This window comes from Ichthyophthirius multifiliis, assembly GCF_000220395.1.
Source record: "Ichthyophthirius multifiliis unplaced genomic scaffold scaff_1120509251178, whole genome shotgun sequence".
Taxonomy (NCBI): domain Eukaryota; phylum Ciliophora; class Oligohymenophorea; order Hymenostomatida; genus Ichthyophthirius; species Ichthyophthirius multifiliis.
The window spans coordinates 66,835-87,786 of record NW_004086129.1 but is presented as its reverse complement, the minus strand read 5'-3'; the positions used below and the strand labels follow the sequence as shown (position 1 = coordinate 87,786).

At 14.5% G+C, this 20,952-nt stretch overlaps 4 protein-coding genes across 4 annotated transcripts, besides 44 other annotated features; 2 read left to right on the top strand and 2 right to left on the bottom strand. All coding sequences in view use genetic code 6, as the record gives it.

The window, feature by feature from the left end:
• Positions 1-619: 619 nt before the first annotated feature.
• Positions 620-677: a microsatellite.
• A 191-nt stretch (positions 678-868) lies between these two features.
• Positions 869-1,075: a microsatellite.
• Positions 1,076-1,550: 475 nt separating this feature from the next.
• Positions 1,551-1,610: a microsatellite.
• A 450-nt stretch (positions 1,611-2,060) lies between these two features.
• Positions 2,061-2,098: a microsatellite.
• Positions 2,099-2,363: 265 nt separating this feature from the next.
• Positions 2,364-2,420: a microsatellite.
• Positions 2,365-2,415: a microsatellite.
• Positions 2,421-3,099: 679 nt separating the features above from the next.
• Positions 3,100-3,141: a microsatellite.
• Positions 3,106-3,173: a microsatellite.
• Positions 3,174-3,596: 423 nt separating this feature from the next.
• On the bottom strand, positions 3,597-4,137 carry IMG5_154770 (hypothetical protein; the record flags this gene model as incomplete). Its single annotated transcript, XM_004030682.1, has 3 exons — positions 3,597-3,651; positions 3,686-3,865; positions 3,905-4,137. The coding sequence occupies 3 exons, from the start codon at positions 4,135-4,137 to the stop codon at positions 3,597-3,599; spliced, it is 468 nt and encodes a 155-aa protein (XP_004030730.1).
• A 387-nt stretch (positions 4,138-4,524) lies between these two features.
• Positions 4,525-4,581: a microsatellite.
• Positions 4,582-5,947: 1,366 nt separating this feature from the next.
• Positions 5,948-6,002: a microsatellite.
• A 414-nt stretch (positions 6,003-6,416) lies between these two features.
• Positions 6,417-6,512: a microsatellite.
• Positions 6,461-6,527: a microsatellite.
• A 706-nt stretch (positions 6,528-7,233) lies between these two features.
• Positions 7,234-7,367: a microsatellite.
• Positions 7,368-7,932: 565 nt separating this feature from the next.
• Positions 7,933-7,976: a microsatellite.
• A 249-nt stretch (positions 7,977-8,225) lies between these two features.
• Positions 8,226-9,693, bottom strand: IMG5_154760 (hypothetical protein). The gene has a single exon (XM_004030681.1). The coding sequence runs from the start codon at positions 9,245-9,247 to the stop codon at positions 8,720-8,722; it is 528 nt and encodes a 175-aa protein (XP_004030729.1). The 5' UTR covers positions 9,248-9,693; the 3' UTR covers positions 8,226-8,719.
• Positions 9,694-9,848: 155 nt separating this feature from the next.
• Positions 9,849-9,897: a microsatellite.
• Positions 9,874-9,930: a microsatellite.
• Positions 9,874-9,988: a microsatellite.
• Positions 9,892-9,990: a microsatellite.
• Positions 9,896-9,982: a microsatellite.
• Positions 9,991-10,448: 458 nt separating the features above from the next.
• Positions 10,449-10,499: a microsatellite.
• A 245-nt stretch (positions 10,500-10,744) lies between these two features.
• Positions 10,745-10,822: a microsatellite.
• Positions 10,800-10,878: a microsatellite.
• A 596-nt stretch (positions 10,879-11,474) lies between these two features.
• Positions 11,475-11,499: a microsatellite.
• An 8-nt stretch (positions 11,500-11,507) lies between these two features.
• On the top strand, positions 11,508-11,702 carry IMG5_154750 (hypothetical protein; the record flags this gene model as incomplete). Its single annotated transcript, XM_004030680.1, has 1 exon — positions 11,508-11,702. One exon carries the CDS (start codon positions 11,508-11,510, stop codon positions 11,700-11,702), a length of 195 nt encoding a protein of 64 aa, XP_004030728.1.
• A 274-nt stretch (positions 11,703-11,976) lies between these two features.
• Positions 11,977-12,012: a microsatellite.
• A 298-nt stretch (positions 12,013-12,310) lies between these two features.
• Positions 12,311-12,453: a microsatellite.
• A 174-nt stretch (positions 12,454-12,627) lies between these two features.
• Positions 12,628-12,692: a microsatellite.
• Positions 12,632-12,665: a microsatellite.
• A 28-nt stretch (positions 12,693-12,720) lies between the features above and the next one.
• Positions 12,721-12,756: a microsatellite.
• A 22-nt stretch (positions 12,757-12,778) lies between these two features.
• Positions 12,779-12,804: a microsatellite.
• Positions 12,805-12,911: 107 nt separating this feature from the next.
• Positions 12,912-12,991: a microsatellite.
• A 689-nt stretch (positions 12,992-13,680) lies between these two features.
• Positions 13,681-13,747: a microsatellite.
• Positions 13,690-13,783: a microsatellite.
• Positions 13,784-13,785: 2 nt separating this feature from the next.
• Positions 13,786-13,829: a microsatellite.
• Positions 13,787-13,829: a microsatellite.
• A 193-nt stretch (positions 13,830-14,022) lies between these two features.
• Positions 14,023-14,056: a microsatellite.
• Positions 14,026-14,076: a microsatellite.
• Positions 14,038-14,076: a microsatellite.
• Positions 14,077-15,424: 1,348 nt separating this feature from the next.
• Positions 15,425-15,515: a microsatellite.
• Positions 15,447-15,502: a microsatellite.
• Positions 15,463-15,513: a microsatellite.
• A 1-nt stretch (position 15,516) lies between the features above and the next one.
• Positions 15,517-18,095, top strand: IMG5_154740 (nucleolar protein family member 3, putative; the record flags this gene model as incomplete). Its single annotated transcript, XM_004030679.1, has 6 exons — positions 15,517-15,613; positions 15,676-15,720; positions 16,050-16,081; positions 16,253-16,329; positions 17,407-17,565; positions 18,011-18,095. The coding sequence occupies 6 exons, from the start codon at positions 15,517-15,519 to the stop codon at positions 18,093-18,095; spliced, it is 495 nt and encodes a 164-aa protein (XP_004030727.1).
• Positions 16,202-16,233: a microsatellite.
• A 1,929-nt stretch (positions 18,096-20,024) lies between the features above and the next one.
• Positions 20,025-20,062: a microsatellite.
• A 288-nt stretch (positions 20,063-20,350) lies between these two features.
• Positions 20,351-20,410: a microsatellite.
• A 3-nt stretch (positions 20,411-20,413) lies between these two features.
• Positions 20,414-20,456: a microsatellite.
• Between the last annotated feature and the right edge of the window lie 496 nt (positions 20,457-20,952).

Sequence of the window (20,952 nt, the reverse complement as noted above, 5' to 3'; positions counted from 1 at the left end):
AAAGTTAATGGTAATTTTAGATTAATATAAATATATTTAATTTTTTTATTTTATTTAAAAAAAAAAAAAATTGACATTAATATAAAATTAAAGGTTATGGAAGAAACGAAAAACAAGCAAATATAAATTGTATTAAAAATTTTTTGGAACTTATTTTAGAAGATGAATAAGTAGTTATTTAATTTAAAGATTGCATTCTAGAATGTATATTATAAAATATTCAAAAGCATTTTAAAAATATTCATAATATATAAAAAAGTAAATTAGATAAAAGAATTGAAATAATTATAGAATGCACATAATAAAAGTATTTCTTATTAATAAACATAATAAAATGATTTAATTAGTTCTTTTGATAATAATATTAATTCTTTAATCAAAAAATAATAAGAGAATAATTAAATAAATATAAGTTTATAAAAATATGAAAATTTATAACTTTAATAAAAAATTTAATAAGAAGAAATAAAATAAAGCCATCCACCTTTATTAAATAATATAAAATCAAAACAAATTAATTTTAGTGGTAATTACTAAACTTTGCAAAATAATCCAGTTAATAATATTTAGGAATCTTAAAATTAATTCAACACTAGTATTTTTGATAAATCAATTGATTAAAATTAAAAGTAAAATATAAAAAACAAAAAAATGTAAAAAAAATAAAATAAATTAAAGATATTTAGATTTAGAAGAAGAATTAAAAAAGTCAAAAAATTATATTTAACATTTAGAAACAAAAATAAAATTATTCTATGAAGAAAATAAAGTTAAAAATTAAAATGTTATAATAATTTTATTTTTTATTTAAAGATTTTAAAATCTTTATTACTTGAGAGTAAAAAGCGAAATTTCACTGAAGATAATTAAGATAATAAAGACAATAAAGACAATAAAGACAATAAAGACAATAAAGACAATAAAGACAATAAAGACAATAAAGACAATAAAGAAAATAAAGACAATAAAGACAATAAAAACAATAAAGACAATAAAGAAAATAAAGACAATAAAGACAATAGAGACAATAGATACAATAAAGACAATAAAGAGAATAAAGAGAATAGAGACAATATAAAATAAGCATAATAATAAAAATTTTAATAAATAAACTTAAATAATACATCAAATATTATAAATTCATTTAATACATAAAAATTAATAAATAATACAATTTAAAATGTTTATAAACCAATAATAACTTAACCATAAGAATAAATAAATGAAAAATGTAAAAAATATTATTTTAAAATTAAAAATCATAAAACATATAAAGATAGAAGTTTATCTGTTGAAGTTAATTAAAAAAGATTTGAAACTAGTTTAGATAATTATTAATTAAAATTAGATACGTCTTTAATGGAAAATTGTTAAAAAATTGGACATGAAAAGATTAAAGATAAAATTCCTAAGTTAAATTTATAGATTTTACCTAATTATCATGGAAAAAGTAACAAGTCTATAAATAATTAATTACTTGCAGCTTATTAATAAAAATATAGGAATGAAAAAATTAAATAGATTTAAGAAAATTATAATTAATATTTAAATATTTGAATTTATTTTTCATATTATTTAAATTAATTTTAGTTATATTTATATTTATTTTTTTAAAAAAAATTAAAAATTAATTTACATTAAAATTGAAAAAAAAAAATTATTATATATATATTATTTTTATACATTTTAAAAAATATTTATAAACATGCATATATATATGAAATGTATTAGAAAAAAAAAAAGTTATAAATTATAAAAAAAAAATACAAAAAACTTATAAGAATAAAGTTATTTAATTACAATCATTAGTTTTATAAACTAATTTAAATATTTTATTAACTATTTTCATCTTTTATTGTTTTATTAGCTAAATTTAATACATTTTATACTAATTAATTGTTTAAATTATCCATTTATTCTATTTTTTATTTATAATAATAAACCAATTCTTAATTTACCATATATTTAATATTTTAATCAATAATTTATTTCATTCTAATAATTTCATTACTAAGACCAGAAAATTAATTTGTAAAATTATTAACATTCATTTTTTAGTTTTTTATTTAATCTTAATATTTTATTAAATCTTATATTTCTTTTTATAAAACCGAAATTGTTTATTTAAAATCATTTATTTAATTTTAAAAATCATTATTCTTTTATAATAAAAATTTATTTTCAGATAAAATGTTGTCTAATTTTTAAGTATTTATCAATGAATATTCATATCTTATTAAAGAAATTTTTTCAAAATCTTCATTGTTTTTGACATTTTTAATATTTTCATTTATTTTTTCTAATAGTTTTTTTAAATTTCGATTTTCAATTATAAATTTATTTATTTCTTCCTTTAATTTTTGTTATATATAATAAAATATATATATAAATATATATATATATATATTATATATAAATTAATTTTTACTTTTTTTTCTTATATATGTTTTTCATATAAGATCTTTTCATATTTATAATTATCTATTTCTTTTTATTATTTATTTATTTAAATTTCTAATTAATTGCTTTTGTTTTTCTCTATATTTATATTTTCTTTTAAATCATTTACTAATATATTAAGATTTTTTATTAAAAATTAGCTTTCTTCACATTATTTACATAATAATTTTTTTTTTTTTGTATTTTCATTATTTTTAAAATTCTCGTTATTTTATTATTCATTAGTTTAAGTAAAGGAATTAACAAAACATTTTTAATTATTTTTTTAACTATTTTTTAGTTCTAAAATTTAATTTTTAAATCTTTATATTTCTTCTTTTAACTCGTATATTATATTTGTTTTATCAAAACTTTAAGCTTTTTATAACATAAATTCTAATCTTTTTTAATCAGAATCTGTTGATATTTGTTATATACTTGTCTTATTTTATTAATTTACCTATTTTTATTTTTTATAAATCTATTATTATAAATATTTTATTTAATTTTATTTTATACATTATTATTTAGTATTTCAAGTTTAAAATCTTTATATTGAGATTTTTTTTTTTAAAAAACTTCTATTTTTGGTAAACTTTTTTAATTTTTAAAATTCATTTATAATTATAAATATTAGATTCAGTTAAAATTTTATTTAATTATATATATATAAATATATATATATATATAAATAATATATATTTATTCATATAATTATTAAATTATATAAATTAAAAATAATTATTTATAACAAATAAAAAAATCATTAATATACAAGTTTTTATTATTCTTCTAAAATTTTTCTAATTTTAATTATAACTTCCCCAACTCCATATCCATGTTTTGCACTAACCAAGTAAATTTTTTACCCAATTTTTTCTTCTAAAATTTGCACTTTTGTTTCCGCATTTTATTCCAAATCCATTTTATTTGCAACTACTAAAAAGGGTTTTTCTCCCAATTCTTATCTATATTAAATAATTTCATTTTATAAAATTTTAAAAGTATTAAAAACGTCATTTTCTTAAGATATATCAAGTAAAAATAACAAAACATTAGTTCTTTCTATATGCCTCAAAAATTCTAAACCAATTCCTTTATTTTTGTGTGAATTTTCAATAATTCCTGGAATATCAGCTATAGTAAAATTTGCATTATCAATAAATTTTACTTTTCCAACTAAAGGACTTAATGTAGTAAATGGATAGTTCGCTATTTTCGGCAGACACCTACTTACACAGGCTACAAAAGTCGATTTTCCGGCATTTGGAAAGCCTACAAGCCCACAGTCGGCTATTGTTTTTAATTCTAAATATATTTATTTTTGTTAACCTTCTCCTCCTTTTTCGTTTTATAATATTGAACGATGGTTTTAATTTCCTCTACCACCTTTTCCGCCTTATACGATTAGTACTTCTTTCCCTTTCTCATCTATGTCAGCCAAAAATTTCTTATTATATTACACTTTTCTTATGCCATGGGAATTTATTGTAGATGTTTCATTTAATATTTAATACACTAAAGTCCCTATAGGAATACTTATGTGTAAATCTTTCCCACTTTTACCAAAGCGACCTCCTTTGGCACCTGATTGACCTTAATTTCCAATAATTTTAGTCTTTTTGAATGAATGAAAGTCCTATATATGCTCATTTGCACGTAAATATATGGAACCACCGTTTCCTCCATCGCCGCCATCTGGTGCACCAGAAATTACACTGCGATCACGGAAATATGAACAACAACCGGAACCCCCAGAACCTGCTTTGAATTCGAGTTTTATTTAATCAACGAATTTTTTTCGTAGAAATTCTTGTATGTTTGCATTATTTCGGTGGTTATAGGAGTTTCTTTTAGGCTTGTGAAGTGTTAATGAGTTTGAATGTATGATTTTGTTTTGATTGCTTAAATATGCGGTTTATGAGTTGCATTTTTTTATTTATTTTTCTTTGAAAAAAAAAAGATAAATTAGATTTTTTTTTAGCTTTTTGTTTACAAAAAACTATAATATTATATTTATTATTTTTTTATTAAAAAATTAACTAAAATAAAATTTATATTTATAGATTATATTAATAATATTAATATTATTTAGAATATTTTTTTTTTATAATATTTTAATTATTATATTATTATTTATAAAATGAAAAAAAATTGTAAAATATATTTAATTAATTTATCTATATATATGTATATATATTATTTAACTTTATATATACCTATGAATGATTAATACAGATATAAATATATTTTGTTGTTATATAATTAAAATCAATTTGTATATTATTTTATTTTAATTATTATTTATATGATTATTTTTTAAAAAAAATCTAATAATTTATTATAAATTAATAATATAATTTTATTATATATAATACAACAAAATTAAAATGAAATTATTTATAATTTTTAATAAAGTCTAAATCAAAAATATAAATACATTATTATAAGGCTTATAAAATAATAAATATTTACATTATTTATAAATTAATTAATTAATTAATATAAAAAAGAATTAAATTAATAATGGTTTACTTAAAACGAAATAAATAATGTACATTAAAAAATAAATGGTTTATTTTAATCTTAATTAAATAAAAAGAACTTAAAATACATAATAAATTAATAGAATTAAGTAATAAATTCTTATTTTAAAAAATCTAAAAAATATATTTAATATTTTATATAATTAAAGCTTAAAGATAGAATATTTTTTTTTTTAAATTAGGAAATAATATTTACAAAATAATTATTAAATTAAATTTAATTCGACAAAACGATATATAAGTATTCCAGATAAATTGAAATTGAATATTAATCACGAAACAATTATTCTATATTTCATACAGATTAGCTTATTTTAATATATCCAAATAGGCATTTTTAGACTATTATAGCCAAAATAATATTAAATCAAAAGATGAACTGAACTATAATATTATAGTCAATTAATTAATGGCAGTTATATAATATAAAGGATAAGTTTTTGTATATTAATAATTATATTTTAAGTCATATTTACGAAATTAATCGAATAAAATCAAATATTTATTAAGAGAATTTTTTAAAAGTATTTAAGAGTAAATTTATGAATAGATAAAATATAGAATCAAATTAAGAATAAAATTAGCTATAAAAATTAATATTTAATAAATTATAAAAATAATAATAAAGCTAAGAATAATATATTTTTCTTAATATAATGATATTAAAAGAAAATCACAATTCTAATACATAAAAAAGTATTGTTTTATAATATTTATGTTAAATATTAAACCATATGATTAAATGAGAAAACATAAATAATATTATCATTTAAATAAATAATAAAAATTATATTTAAGATTTTAATAATTAACAAAGAGTTTTTTTTTTTAAATAAGTAAATCCGCTTTAAACATAATATTTTTATAAAATAATTAGTAAATTTATAACCTTTTAAGAAATATAAAAAATTAAGTGTATATTTATATTAATTTGATTAAATATATATTGTTTTAGAAGTTTTAATAATTATATATTTATACAAAAAATATTTTTATTTTATAAATAAAACAATTATAAATAACAAATTTTATTTATATTTTAGATAATTAATATTAATTAATTAATATATATTTCTTTTTTAAAAAACTTAACTAATTCATTAATATAAATACTCACATTTACCTAATAAATGTTTTTACAATTTCTTTTGCACTATTCATTATATTGTAAGATTCAACAAGTTCATCTAACCCCTCGTTTCTATAAATAACATTACATGGTCCACATAAACTACATTTAAGTTCTTTAATTATAGAATTGTTATTATTTGAATAATGACATATTTTGCAAAAATTATGACCACAAGGTACACAAGTTACAGCAGTATTAATTAATTAATTACAATTGTTACAAGATAAAATATTAACAGTTTTTTGCTAATTTTAATATAAAAAAAAAAAATTATAAATATTATATTTCTATATGTAAAAATATATAAAAATATACAAAATAAAATAAAATATAAAGTAAATAAATATATATATATTAATATATATATATATATATATATATATAAATATATATATTTATATAATATTATACTAATGAATTTTCCACTTATTATATTACTTAAAATTAATTTTCATTTTTCAATTATCTTATTTTTATTTTATTTATATTTATTTATAACTCATTATTTAAGTTTTCCATATCTTCTATTTTTTTAATTAATTCATTTATCTCTACATTTTATTTTATTTCATTTATATTTTCTTATAATATTAATTTAATTTAAATTATTTTTTCATTTAAACTATGAAATTAGTTGTAATTATTTGAAATATTTTTTTTGCTTTTAACCATTCTTATTATTCATTTAAACTTATTATTTATTTTTATTAGTTTATTATTAATTTGTTTTAATTTTCTATTTAATTTTTTTGTATTTATGTATCTTTATTAAGTTATTATATTTGGATTTCTTGTTTTTATTTTAAACTTTCAAGTTAATTATAATGTTCTGTTTTTATTAAAATATATTCATTTTTTTATTATATTTTTTCCAATAGACAATTATTTTTCAAATTCATTATTTTGTCATTTAAAATTTATAAACTTTTTTTTAATTATATATTTTCTTATTCAAATTTTTTACATTAATCCTAATTTATATATATTTTTTTAAAAAAATACATTGCTTTTTAATTATACATTTTATTATTTGATATAATTTTCGATAATTCTTTTTTCATTTTAATAATTTTCGATTTGCTTTTATTGAAGAGTAATTTAATCTTATAAAGTTTATTCATTTTTATTTTCATTTTCGTTTTCATTTTCTTTTTCTTTTTCTTTTTCATTTTCTTTTTCGTTTTCATTTTCGTTTTCCTTTTCATTTTTATTTTCATTTTTATTTTTATTTTCATTTTCATTTTCTATTTAATTTGTTTATCTAGAATTAGTTTTTTCAATTGTATTTTCATTTTATATTTCTTAAGTTTAATTTCCTTATTCAAAAGTTTTTATTTTTTCAGTTTAGCAAAATTAAGATACTTTAACTAATATTTAGCTTTTTTAGCTTTTTAAGTTATTTTATTATTTTAAATTTTATAAATTTAAAATTTGTTCTTTTAATTTCTATATTTCAGCATTTTGTTGTTTTATAAAATAGCTATTGTGCTAATTTTGATTTTTTAAAAAATTCTAGTCTAGCTTATTTTAATCAATATTTTCTAATTGTATTTTTGTAATTGATTTATTTACTATGTTTAACTTTTATAGTATGTATAATTATTATTCTTTTTTATTTATTTTTTTAAAAATTAATTTACTTTTAAATCAATTATATTATTATTTCTTTCTCTACTAAAATTTCTATTTTATGTTTCTTTATTTTAATAAAATTCAATTTTTGGAAGACTTTTTAATTTCAAATTCATTAATTTATTTTATTAACTTATGTGGTATATTTTGTTATTTTTTTAAAAAAAATATCAACAACAAAAATTTTAATTTTTTTATTTTTATATTTTAATATTTTTAATATTTTTTTCTTTTTATGATATAAAGTAATTATAATTTACAAATGATTAATTAATTAACAATATTTTTATAAAAATAAAAAAAAATTATATATTTCTTTCTATAATTAGAAAATAATATAAATGTATTAATAATAAATTAATTAAAAAATGCAATATTTTAATAATAGTAATTCTACATATATTTATTATTTTTATTTTTTTAAAAAAAATATAAACATATATGATACATACACAATTTAATTTTATTTAAAAAAAAAAAAAATCATTATAATTATTAAACATTTAAAACTCCTGTAGGAAAAATATCAAGTTATTAAAGAGTACTTTAACAATCATTTGAAATTATTTTTTTCGGATAATTAGTAACTAACTAAAAGCTTTTATAATCACTAAAATTTTTAGCAATTTCATAAGCATCAGAAATTAATTTATTCGCGAAAATTCTAACTAACAAAACTACATTTTTTTATTTATAAAAAGTTCTTATTTTTAACTCACATGCATCTTAATTATCATTTTATTTTCCCTCTTTAAAAATTTAAAATTCTTCATTTAAAATTCTAATATTGCCATCTTCTAAAACATTGTACTTAAAAGATTTTGAATCTTCTTCCATATTTTCCTCATTTATTTTTTATAAATTTTACATATATAAAGGCTTTTATCCCTCCAATTTTTTCTAAACTTCACTCCTAATATTTAAAACTTATCCATCTTTAATAACTTGTTTGGGAATTTTATCTAAAAACTCATCTTTAGAAAGAGGTTTTAGTTAATTTTCCTCGGCACTTTCCAATGTATTAATTTAAAATACTTTATTTGGGGAATAATTTACATCGGTTTTATCTATAATCTTTAACAAAACTCCATTCGGGTATTATTTTTTCAATTAATAAGGAAAATATCCATCTAATAAATCTGCTAAATCTACTTAGAATCAGCAGTTCCATATTTGAAAACTTAAAGCCTTTTAAAGCGATCCCATCTTGGTAAAATCCTATAGGAATAGGTTCCATTTTTCTAATTCTGTTAAATCCTCTTTCGTCCTTATAAACTTCTTAACATCCGCCTTCTTTTTCCATTAAAAAATTTAATTCTTCGATTCTTCTCGCAACTATATTTAAATCAATTTATTAAGGAAGGTTATAATTGTATTTAGGCTTTTTTACATCGTCCAAAAGTCTTTCTTTTTCAAATTTTTCAGTATTTAATTCTTCAGTGTTTTTTTCATTGTTTAAAATCCATTTTACTCCATATTCAGATAAGAAGGTCTCCATTTCAATTACTTTTTTTAAAGTTTTATGTTATCAAGTTGAAGTTCTTTAATTTTAGTTTATTTTTATTCTTCAGTGCAGTTGTTTTTGTACAAATTTAAATCGGCTTTTAAATTATTTATTTCTTCTTATTTTCTTTTAGTTCTAGACGTTGCACTTTAACTAGTTGCTCTGTTTTTTGTAATCTATTGGCCATTGAAGATAATAAATCTTAGTCTTATAATGAATTACGACTTTTTTGTTAATTAGGAAGAGGAGGAATGTTATTTTAACCAGTTTTTTTTGGAATATTTTTCGGTGTTATTTCTTGTTGTATGCTCTTAAGTATTTAATTTGTCATTTTTTCATCTATTTATGAATTTAAATTTGATAAACTTATTTTAGCAGCTTAATTTAAAATCGATTCTCTTGATCCTGAATGGGGTCTTTGAATAATTTTCGAAGAATTTTCAGTAAGCCTTTCGTTAGATTGTATTATATTAGAATTCCAAGTTTCTTTTATATCGAAGTCTTATTAATTATAAAACATAAATTAATTTTCTATTATAAATATAAGAAAATTTTTAATTTTTTTTATTTAAATATAATTAATATTAAAAGGAATAATATATAAATGTAAATGAATAATTTATATATATAAATTTAAATATATATATATATTTATATATATTTATATATTTATATATTTTTATTATGTATATTTTTTTTTTTTATATTTATTTATATATTTTTATATATATATATTTTTTTAATTTAAATAAAATTTTGTTTTTCATAAAATCTAATTATTTAATAGTCTTTAAATTTTTTTTTATATTTGATTTATCTTTCTTTTAACTTTAATAAATTGTTATAATGAATATTTTTTTTTAATAAATCATAATTTTTTTATATATATCAACATATAATTTTTAATAATTATATTTAATATAGTTAAAGCAAATTTCTTTAAATTTATGTAAATTTAATATATATCTAATTTTATTGTATTTTTTTTAATATTTTAATATTTTTAAATACTTAATTAACATAAAAATATGTATTTAACATTTTTTATTCGTATTTTTTTTAAAATTATTAAAAAAAATATTTTCAATAAACTTCTAAAATACATGAATTATCTAAATTATTTAAATAATATAATTAAAATTTTTTTAATGTTTAAATTCTTTTTTAAAAATTTATTTTTAAAGTTTGTAATTCATTTTATTTAATAAAATATGTTTATATCAAAAAATATTTTTTTTATTAAAATTGAATAATTAAAAATTAAAGATTAGAATATTTTTCTTCTTATTTATGAAAATTAAAAAGAAAAGAAAAGAAAAGAAAAAATTAGACTAATTTATGAGCATTTTATAAATTAAAAATAATAAAAAAAATGTAAATTTTATAATTTAATTAAGAAATAATAATAAAAAAATATTATTAAATTATAAAATAATATTTAAAACACATAAACATAAGATTTGAGAAAAAAAAAAGAAATATTAATGTTTTATAAAATAAAATAAATATATATATATAAATAAAATATAAATAAAATATAAAAAACATAAAAATAATAATAATATATAATTATAATAATAAAAAAATAATAATAATAATAATAATAAAATTAATAATAATATAATTATTAATTTTTATTATTTTTTTAAATAATAAGATAATTAATTCTTATTTTCTAAGTAGAGAAAAATAAATTTGATAAATAATTAATTTAATATATTAAGAAAACTATTGTTCAATTTTATATATAAATATATAATTAAATGTAAAAACCTTTTTTATATTCTTTGTTATATACATTTTAAAGAATTAAAAAATAAAATGAGTTTTATTTATTATTTAATTTTATCTTTTTAAATACATGGAAAATAACTAATGCAATTATAAATACATATTATTTATTTTATATAATTAAATTTGTATATACAAAAATATATTTATAATTTATTTTTTAATAAATTTGTTTTACTTTTTTTTTATTTAATTCTCAAGTCATAATAATTTAATAAAATTTCTTTAAAATTTTTATTTTTATTATGATTCTTTTATAAATTAAAAATTACAAAGACTCAAAAATATCATAATATTTCATATATATATAATTATTAATTATTTTTATATAAATACAAAAAAGATTAAAAAAAAAACTATTTTATTTAAAAATATTCATATATATAATAGCTAAAAATCGCTATTAATTCTTTATATATTTTTTTATATTAAATAAGAAAAAATAAGAAAAAATATATTTAAAATGAGTATGGCTGGTGATTTAATAGATTAATAAAAATAAGATAAGATATTCCAAAGGATTCTTAAAAGAGAAGGCAACTAAAATTGTGCTGATTGTGGAGTAAAATCTCCTAATTGGGTTTCTTTAGATTTCGGAGTATTTGTTTGTATGGAATGCTCAGGTAAAGAAAAAAAGAAAAAAGAAAAAACTAAATGAAAAAATTATAAAAAGGTGCACATAGGCATTTAAGTAGAAGTGTAACAAGAGTATATTCAACATAAATAGATAGATGGAATGAAGGAAATATAGAAATAATGGATTATGTAGGGAATGAAGTTGCAAATTAATATTGGGAATTTAAAAATCCAACAAAAAAAATACTTGCAAGTACTTCAGCATAAGATAGAATAAGATTTATTACAGAAAAATATATTCGTAAATAATATGCAGATCCAAGAGGTAGAAATCCAGTATAAATATTTATTGAAAATAGAGAAAAAGGAATTTTAGAGTAAAAAAGAATTTTTTTATTGTTTTGTTTAAAAAAATAAAAAATAAGACGACCTCTAACTAAAAAAGAAGAAAGAAGAAAATCAAACAATAATACTTTGAATATAAATAATGAAAATTTAAATAATTAAAAGAAATAATTTTTTTCTTAAAATAATGTTAATGTAGAAAATAATAAAAGTAAATTGAATTCTTGTATTTCTCCTAAATAAAAACATCATGAAGATTTAATTGATCTAAATAATATGGACGATGGATTTGGAAATTTTACTTAAGCAACTTTTTATGATAAAAAATAAGATTAAAAAAATATTTAAAATTAAAACTAAATCTAAATATAAAACTAAAATTAAAACTAAAACTAAAACTAAAACTAAAACTAAAACTAAAACTAAAACTAAAACTAAAACTAAAACTAAAACTAAAACTAAAACTAAAACTAAAACTAAAACTAAAATTAGGATGTTTTCAATCTTATGGATTTATATAATAATAATGGTACATGTACAAGAAAATATTATGATAATAAATAATAATAATAATTTAATAATTAATAGTAGTAATAGTGTTTAAATTAAAATAATTTCTAAAATAATAACAATTCTAATAATTTAATGAACATGTATTAAATTAATTAATAATAATAATAATAATAATAATAATAATAATTAACTTAGTAAAATAATAATTAAAATAGATTTTAAGCTTTTAATTAAATGGGAATGTATTAATAATAGTATTAATAATATTATTATTAATAATATAACCCTATGAATTTGACTAATAATTATTAAAATAATTATTAAAAATGATAATCTTTTTAATAAAAATTTTTAGTTTATATTGAATTTATATAGTAATAAATAATATTCATTTTTATTAATATCATTTATTTTTTATATATGAAAAAATACTTTATATAATTAAATTTAATATTTTTTAGTTTTATTTTTAGTTATATAATTTAACTTATTAATATTTTATATTTATTTTTATTTGTTATTTTTTTCTAAAAATGAAATAAATTGTTATAGATTTTTGTAATTTAGATGAAAATCATAAACAATAGTTTTTTGATCTTATTATTTCAAGCAATATTTAGGTTGATAAAAAATAAGTTAGTAATATTATGTCTTAATCAACTTTAAATTTATAATTGCATTAATAAGAAAAATAAAATAAATTTAAAGATTTTTTTATTTAAGCAAGTATAATATTTAAAATATATAAAATATAATGTATTTAATTTTATTTATAGAAAGTAAAAGAAATGAAATTAGAAATTTTAAAAGCAAATCTAAATATCCAGATAATTAAAATTTTAATAAAATTGATATAAATTAAATAATTCCTAAATTTAAAAATAAATATGATTTATTTTATAATTATATTTGTTAGGTTGATAAATAGATAAGACCTAACAAAATTAAATAAGGTCATATTTAATATATACTAATTAATGTTAATATAAAGTTAATTTTTTTAAAATATAAAGATTAATTATATAAAGAAATTGAACTTTTATATAGCTTAAAATTTAAAAAAGAACATTAAAGTATTTATAAAATGTTAACAGAAAAAAAAAAATAGTTTAAATTTTAAGCATTTGTTTTGAATTATTACTAAGAAAAATTTAAAAAAAAAGAATTAATAATAAGAGTAACTTATTAATATTAAATAATAAATATTTAATTATATATTTATATATATATATATATATATATATATATATATATATAAATATATATTTATAAATTTTTATATATCTATTTATTATTATTATATATTATTTTTTTTTATTTTTTTTATTTTTTTTATTTTTTTTATTTTTTTCAAAAGTACAGAATTTATTAAATTTACTTGTGAGTATATAATATTATGAAAATATTTCTATAAACGTATATATTTTTAATTAATTTTTAATCGAAAATTATGATGAGAATAGTTTTATTTTTTATCTGTTTTCGCGTTAGTATATATAAAATATAAGTGGAATTGAAATTTATTCTTGTAAAATTTAAATTTTATTTATATTAAAAATAAAATTTATATAAAATAAAGTATATAAAAAAATGTATATTAATCCATAAACAATAAAATTAAATATGTCTTAAATACAAAATATTTTAGCTTTGATTTATGGATTAAATAATAATTTGTATATAAAAAATTAATTAGATTAGATAAAATAAGAAGATTTAGAATTTTAAAAAACGAAAATAATAACTTCTGATAAACTACTCTAAATTTTAATATTTAATTATTTAAAAAAAAATAAAAAAAACAATTATTAATGCATTTCTTAATAATAAAACTAATTACATATTTCTTAAATAATCCAAAATTAAGAATTTATTTTAGATATGACTTTTGATGAAACTAAGAATTTAGACTAACATAACTAAAGTTAATTTAATTAATCGCAAAATAAATAAGAGAGTATTTTATAGAATATGATAAATAATAATTCATATGATAATTAATAAAATAGAACTGATAATTAGAATTAATTAAATAATTATTAATATAATTAAAATTAATAGGATTTATTATTAGATAATTTTATAAATTAAAATGAATAAAATTTATTTGAAGAAAATGATTATTATAATGTATAAAATTTACTAAATGATGATATGTTTAATGAATATAATCACAATTAAAATTAATCGAATTTATTAGAAAATAATTCCTAAAATTACAATTATTAATATATTGATAAAAATGATGAAAATATAAACTATGATGATATTAACAAATAATACTAAAATATAGATAAATAAAATATTGTTTCCTAAAATGTCTTTAAAAAATTAGATGAATTATTATATGCTATGCTTAATGATTTAAGCTATAAATATGTTTTCGAAATTAAAAACGTAAAAATTAATTATTAAACGATATTGGTGGGAAGTTAAATATACTTCTAAATTCTATTTTTAAATAAAATTAGTTTATATGGTGCGAAAATTGTGGTATTTTAAACCCAAATTAAGATTAATAAACCTACATGTAAATGTTATTTTCTAAATATAATGAATTAAAAGAAGATGAGTTTTAATCAGAAAGATTAACTTATTTAACTAAAAAAATTCTTTAGGTATTTAAACAAATTATTATTTATAAATACCAAATTATCATTTTTTATTTTTAGAATTAAATTTTAGCCTAAGAAATAACTTTTAGAATATAAAATTTAAATTTAGAATGAAAAAAAAAAAAAAAAAAAATTAAGAAAAAGTTTTCATCTTTAAGAATATATTTTTATATTTAATTAAATAATTTTTTTTATTATTTTTTCTTTTAATTTCATATTCTTATTTTATAATATTTAATCTAAAAAAATTAAATTATTTTTGTAATATATTATTAATATAGTAGTGCTGAAATTATATTTTTATTTATACTAAGTGTATTTTATACGGGTATATAATTAAAATAAAATAAAGTATAAAAATAATTTATAAATTAAAAATATAATAAAATAATAATAATTATAAATAAAATTAAATAATAAAAAATGCATTTAAGATATTATTTAAACGAAAAAGGTGAAAGAGTATACACACTTTCAAGTATTAATAATCAAGGAGTATAAACATTAAATGCACATCCAGGTATTTATTTTTTATATTTATATTATAATATCTGATTTAATTTAATTGATTATAAATTATAGCAAGATTTTCTCCTGATGATCCTTACTCAAAAGAAAGATATGAATGTTAAAAAAGATATGGATTATTAATTACATAATAACCAAATTATAAATATTGATTTATATAGAATTTCTTAATTTTTATTATTTTCATTTTTTTTTATTTTGTAATAATTTAACATATTTGGCTTATAAATTTTCATTTTTTAAATTCACTTAAAAAAATTTTCTTAAAATTTTCTTTAATATGTTTTTTTATTTTTTTATATAAAATTGAAGTAATAACATTCATTAAATTAAATTAAAAATTATATATATAGATAAAATATATTAATAATTATTATAAAAATAAATAAAAAAAAATATGAATAGCAATAATTTTATTAATCATATAGAACCTTAAATGAACCAAAGTTATTTTAATTATGTAATTTATTGAAAACGAACAAATTATAAAATAAGAAATTAAATATTTTTTTTTCCATTTTTTTTTTTTTTTAAATAAAAATATATTTTATTTTTATCGAGAAAAAAAAAAAAAATTAACTTGTTTTTACTTTTTATTGTTTTTATTTTTTAATTAAAAAAATAAAAAAAGGTTAATAACAACATCCATTCTTAATTTGATCCTTATTTAGACCGCTCTAGACAAAATTCTATTGAAAATTTTAACTAGTTAAATGTAACTAAATATAAAATTTATAAAAAATTATTTATTTTTTAATATATATCACATTAAAGCATTATTTATTTTATAATTTTTTTTTTTTTTATATAAAAATATAATATGTTAAAAAGATAAATATAAATATATATATTTAATTGTTAAAAATAAAGCACAATAATCATAATATTTATAATTTACAAAATATTCATGATAACTTTAATCATTAATATAATATTTTCTGCTTAGAAGGTTAACAAAAATAAATTATTTATATTTTTTTTTACATATATAAATAAAAAGAATAAGTGAGAAGAAGTTCTTTTAATATTCCTTATTAGAAAACATTAAATACAAATAATTAAACATAATAATATATATAATCGAATTTATTTAATAGTGAATAGCATAATAATAGTAGTAATACATTTATTTAAAAAAACATAAGCTATGAAAATATATTCCTTAACCCAGTAGAAATATAACTTTAATAATATAATAATTCTATAAACGATTTTAATAATATAAATTATATAAATTCAATTAATAATATTCATAATACAAATATAAATAAAAATATATAATCAAAATAAGAAAATATAACATCTCTAAATAACTTATTTGACGAATAAAATTCTAATAAACCTTCCCTATATACAATTAATAATTTAGATGTAATTTAAAAATAAAAATCTAATACAATATCACTTTCTGAAATAAAAGGAGTTTTTAAATAATTACCTCAAGCCTATTTACCTTTCAATGACCGAAAATGGATTAGTGATAATCATTAATTAGAATTTTTAAAGAAAAACTTTGCTTAAATAAGTTAAAATGATATGAATAAAATAAAAAATATAATTCCTTAAAATTATCAATTTTAATTTTAAGTTTTTAATCCGGAAAGCTTATTTAAAAATCATTTTATTTTGAATGGAATTATAGATAAATCATATAAAAAAATCGGAAATTTATCATATAAAGATAGACTTGATAAAGTTGAAAAATATTTAATTAAAAGAGAGAAGAAATTGTATTTTGTTTTGTTGTTAAAATTTTATATTTATAAAAATATAAATAAATTATAGGCAAAATACTAGAAAAAAATAAATAAAAACATAATGTGATGCAAGATAAAGAGTTGCTAATAGTAGATTAAGAATAAAAGGAAGATTTGTTACTAAAAGTTAAGCTTTAATTGTATTAGGAATTGAAAAAAACAATGATCTTTCATAAGAATAACTAAAGTATTTATTAAAAAAAACTATTTAATGATAATAAATTATATAATATAGTAATAAAATTAACAAAAAAAAAATATTAAATAAATTAATTAAATCATATATATGTATAATATATAATTTATTTATTTCTATTAATTTAAATTATTATAAAAAATTAATTATTAAACTAAATATTAAATTATATAAATATTTAATAAAAAATATATATATTTTTTTTCCTATAAAACACTCTTTTTTATACTATTGTTAATTAAATTTAATAGTATATTTATAATTTCATTAGTAATAATCTACTTTAAAAAAAAAAAACCTCTAAAAAAAATTATCTTTATTTATTTATTATTTTTTTTAAAAAAATTAAATAAAAAAAAAATGAAAATTTAGTAATTATAAAATATTTTAGAAAAAATAAATATACCATTTAATAAATAAAAAATATAAATATAAGATATAGACTAATTATCGCCTAATACAAAATTATAATTATGTATAAAATTTATGAATAACCCTTCTATATAGAGAACTTCTTTTGAACAAAAAATGATTGAATAACTATTAGAAACATTATAATATGTTCAAAAAAAAAAAAAAATAGATAATTCTTTCGCAAAAAATATGTCAAAAGTAGTCACTCACGAAAAATATTAAAAAGGAGAAATTATATTCTATTAAGGGTAATAACCTGAAAATTTATATTTGATTTTAAAAGGAAAAGTAGCTGTATTAATCAAAAAAACAGAAGCTTAGTTACAATTAGATCGTAAAAATGGAAAAATAGTTTATTTTTAATAAAACTAACAAGAAAATAATAAAGAAACATAAAATAGTACCCAATAATAATAATAAAAAAATATATTTGTAAGACAATAGACCATAACTTATTAAACTTAGGAAAAAACAAAAAATTCATTAGATGAATTAATATAAAATAATAATAATTAAGACAAAGAAGAAATAATCTAAAAATATATTAAAAAAAAGAAAAATAAAGAGAACTTTTATCTGAATAATTAAACTTATATACAGATGAAGTAAAAAATTTAGAATCTTTATATATAAATGGTATTTTTTGGTATTATTATTAGAAAGACATTAAGTATTTATTTTTAAATTTATAATTTATCTTTTTTAATTTAAAATTTTAGTTAAGGTGAATCTTTTGGAGAACTAGGTCTATTATTAAAGATGCCTAGAAGTGCCACTATAATCGCTTTGGAAGATACTGATTTGTGTGTTTTATCAAAACATGATTATTAGAATATAATAAATTATTTGGATAGTTTGTTATTATAAAAGTAAATTGATTTTTTCAAATAAGTGTTAAAATTCGATTTAAAATAAGAACAATTTGGTACTCTAATTACTGATTTTTCTAAAAAAAGATAATATATAAAAGGCCAATATATTTTTAAGGAAAAAGATGAGGCAAATGAAGTTTTAATTATTAAAAAAGGAGAAGTTTAACTATAAAAAAATTAAGAAAAAAAAAAATTTGAATTTTGTGTTATTGGAAAGTATGAAATTCTTGGAATTGAAGAAATCTTTTAAAAATAATAACTTAGGGATTATAGTGCTTTTTGTTTAAATGAAGTTAAAGTCTATTATGTTAATAGACATTTATTTATTAGATTAATGTATGAAATTCCTAATTTAAAAATTATTATGTAATAAAGAGCTATTAATAAGTATATGTAGCATTAGAAAAGTATTTAAAATATTATTTTGGAAAAAAAAATGAATAAGAGTAATAATAATAAATTTTAGTTTAAATTAATTAATAAAAATTGAATATTTTTAATAATGATAATAATAATAATTTTAAGGTTTAGATAAAAAATAAAGTAAAAAATCAATATTTTATAGATTATCTATATAATAATGATGAGAAAGATAAATAAATTATATAATAATAATTAAAAAAATAAGAAATATTTGAACAGTTTAAAGTAGATGATAATAAAATATACAATAATAATATATAATAATGTCGTATTTAATCATTAAGTAATTTGAATTGGTTTAATGTAGAAAAAAAACAGGAATTTGAAAAAAATATTATTTTTAAAATTAACTTAAATAAAATATAAAGAAGTAAATACAAATAAAATAAAAGCACTACTTTTACAAATATAGTTAATTAAAGTGTATAAAAAACAATTAATAGTATAACAGAAACAAAAAAAATATATAATTCAACTCAGATTTTGAAAAGTATTGATAAAAATTCAATATTTGAAAAGTCTTTAAAGTAATAGTCTTTAAAAGCTTTATAGTGTGTCTCATTATAAAATATACCAACAAAAACTATTATTTAATGCGATAAAAATATTCCTAATAGATCAATATAGACTAAATATGTGTAATTCCCTTAAAAATTTTAAAATAAAATTAGAAAAAATTATTGTAGCAATATTCAATAGACATAAGAAAATATTGATTATTATTTTTGATTATAATTTTTAATATAAATATATTAGAAAAAATATATTATATAAAATATTAACATTATATTAAAAGAACTTCAAATATTATTTTTTATATCTGAATTATATCTATTTATATTATAATTATATTAGTTATAATAATACATTTTTAATAAAAAAATAAATTAATATTCTATAAAATAAAATTATTTTTTTCATATTTAATTTAAGAAAAATAATGATTTTATACATATTTTTGTATTATAATAATGCTTCGTTTTAAAAATTTATAATATATATTGTAATTTTGAATTTTTAAAAAGATAATATCGTAAAAATTATAAATAAAATTATATTATCCATTTATAATATATATAAATTTTATTAAAAATATATTAAATATTTTTTTAATAATATATAAAATAAAAATTATATTAAATAAAGTTATTATCTTAAAAATGTTATATATATAGAAATTAAATTTTACTTTTTTATAATTAAAATTATTTAAATAATATAATTTGAATATAAAAAATAGTATTATATTGATATTTAATAAACGATATTTTTATAATTTTATTCTATTATATTAATTAAAAAATATTATGTATATTCTGTAATATAACATTTAAAATTAAAAAATTAATTTCATAAATATAATAATTTTTTATATTCTTTTAATTAATTTAGATAAAATGAATAAGAAAATTGGTTTATATTTTAATTTCATATATTAAATATAATATTTATGTATAAATAATATATTATATATATAGCAATTATAAAAATTAGCTAACTTACAATTAGTTATAACATTTTAATAAATTTAATTATAAATTAAATTTATATGAATATATATTATTTTTTAATATTTATATAATTCAAATAAATTAATAAAAATAATATATATTAAATTATAAGTATTTTGTTTATAAATATTAATAAGTTAAATAAATTAATGCTATTT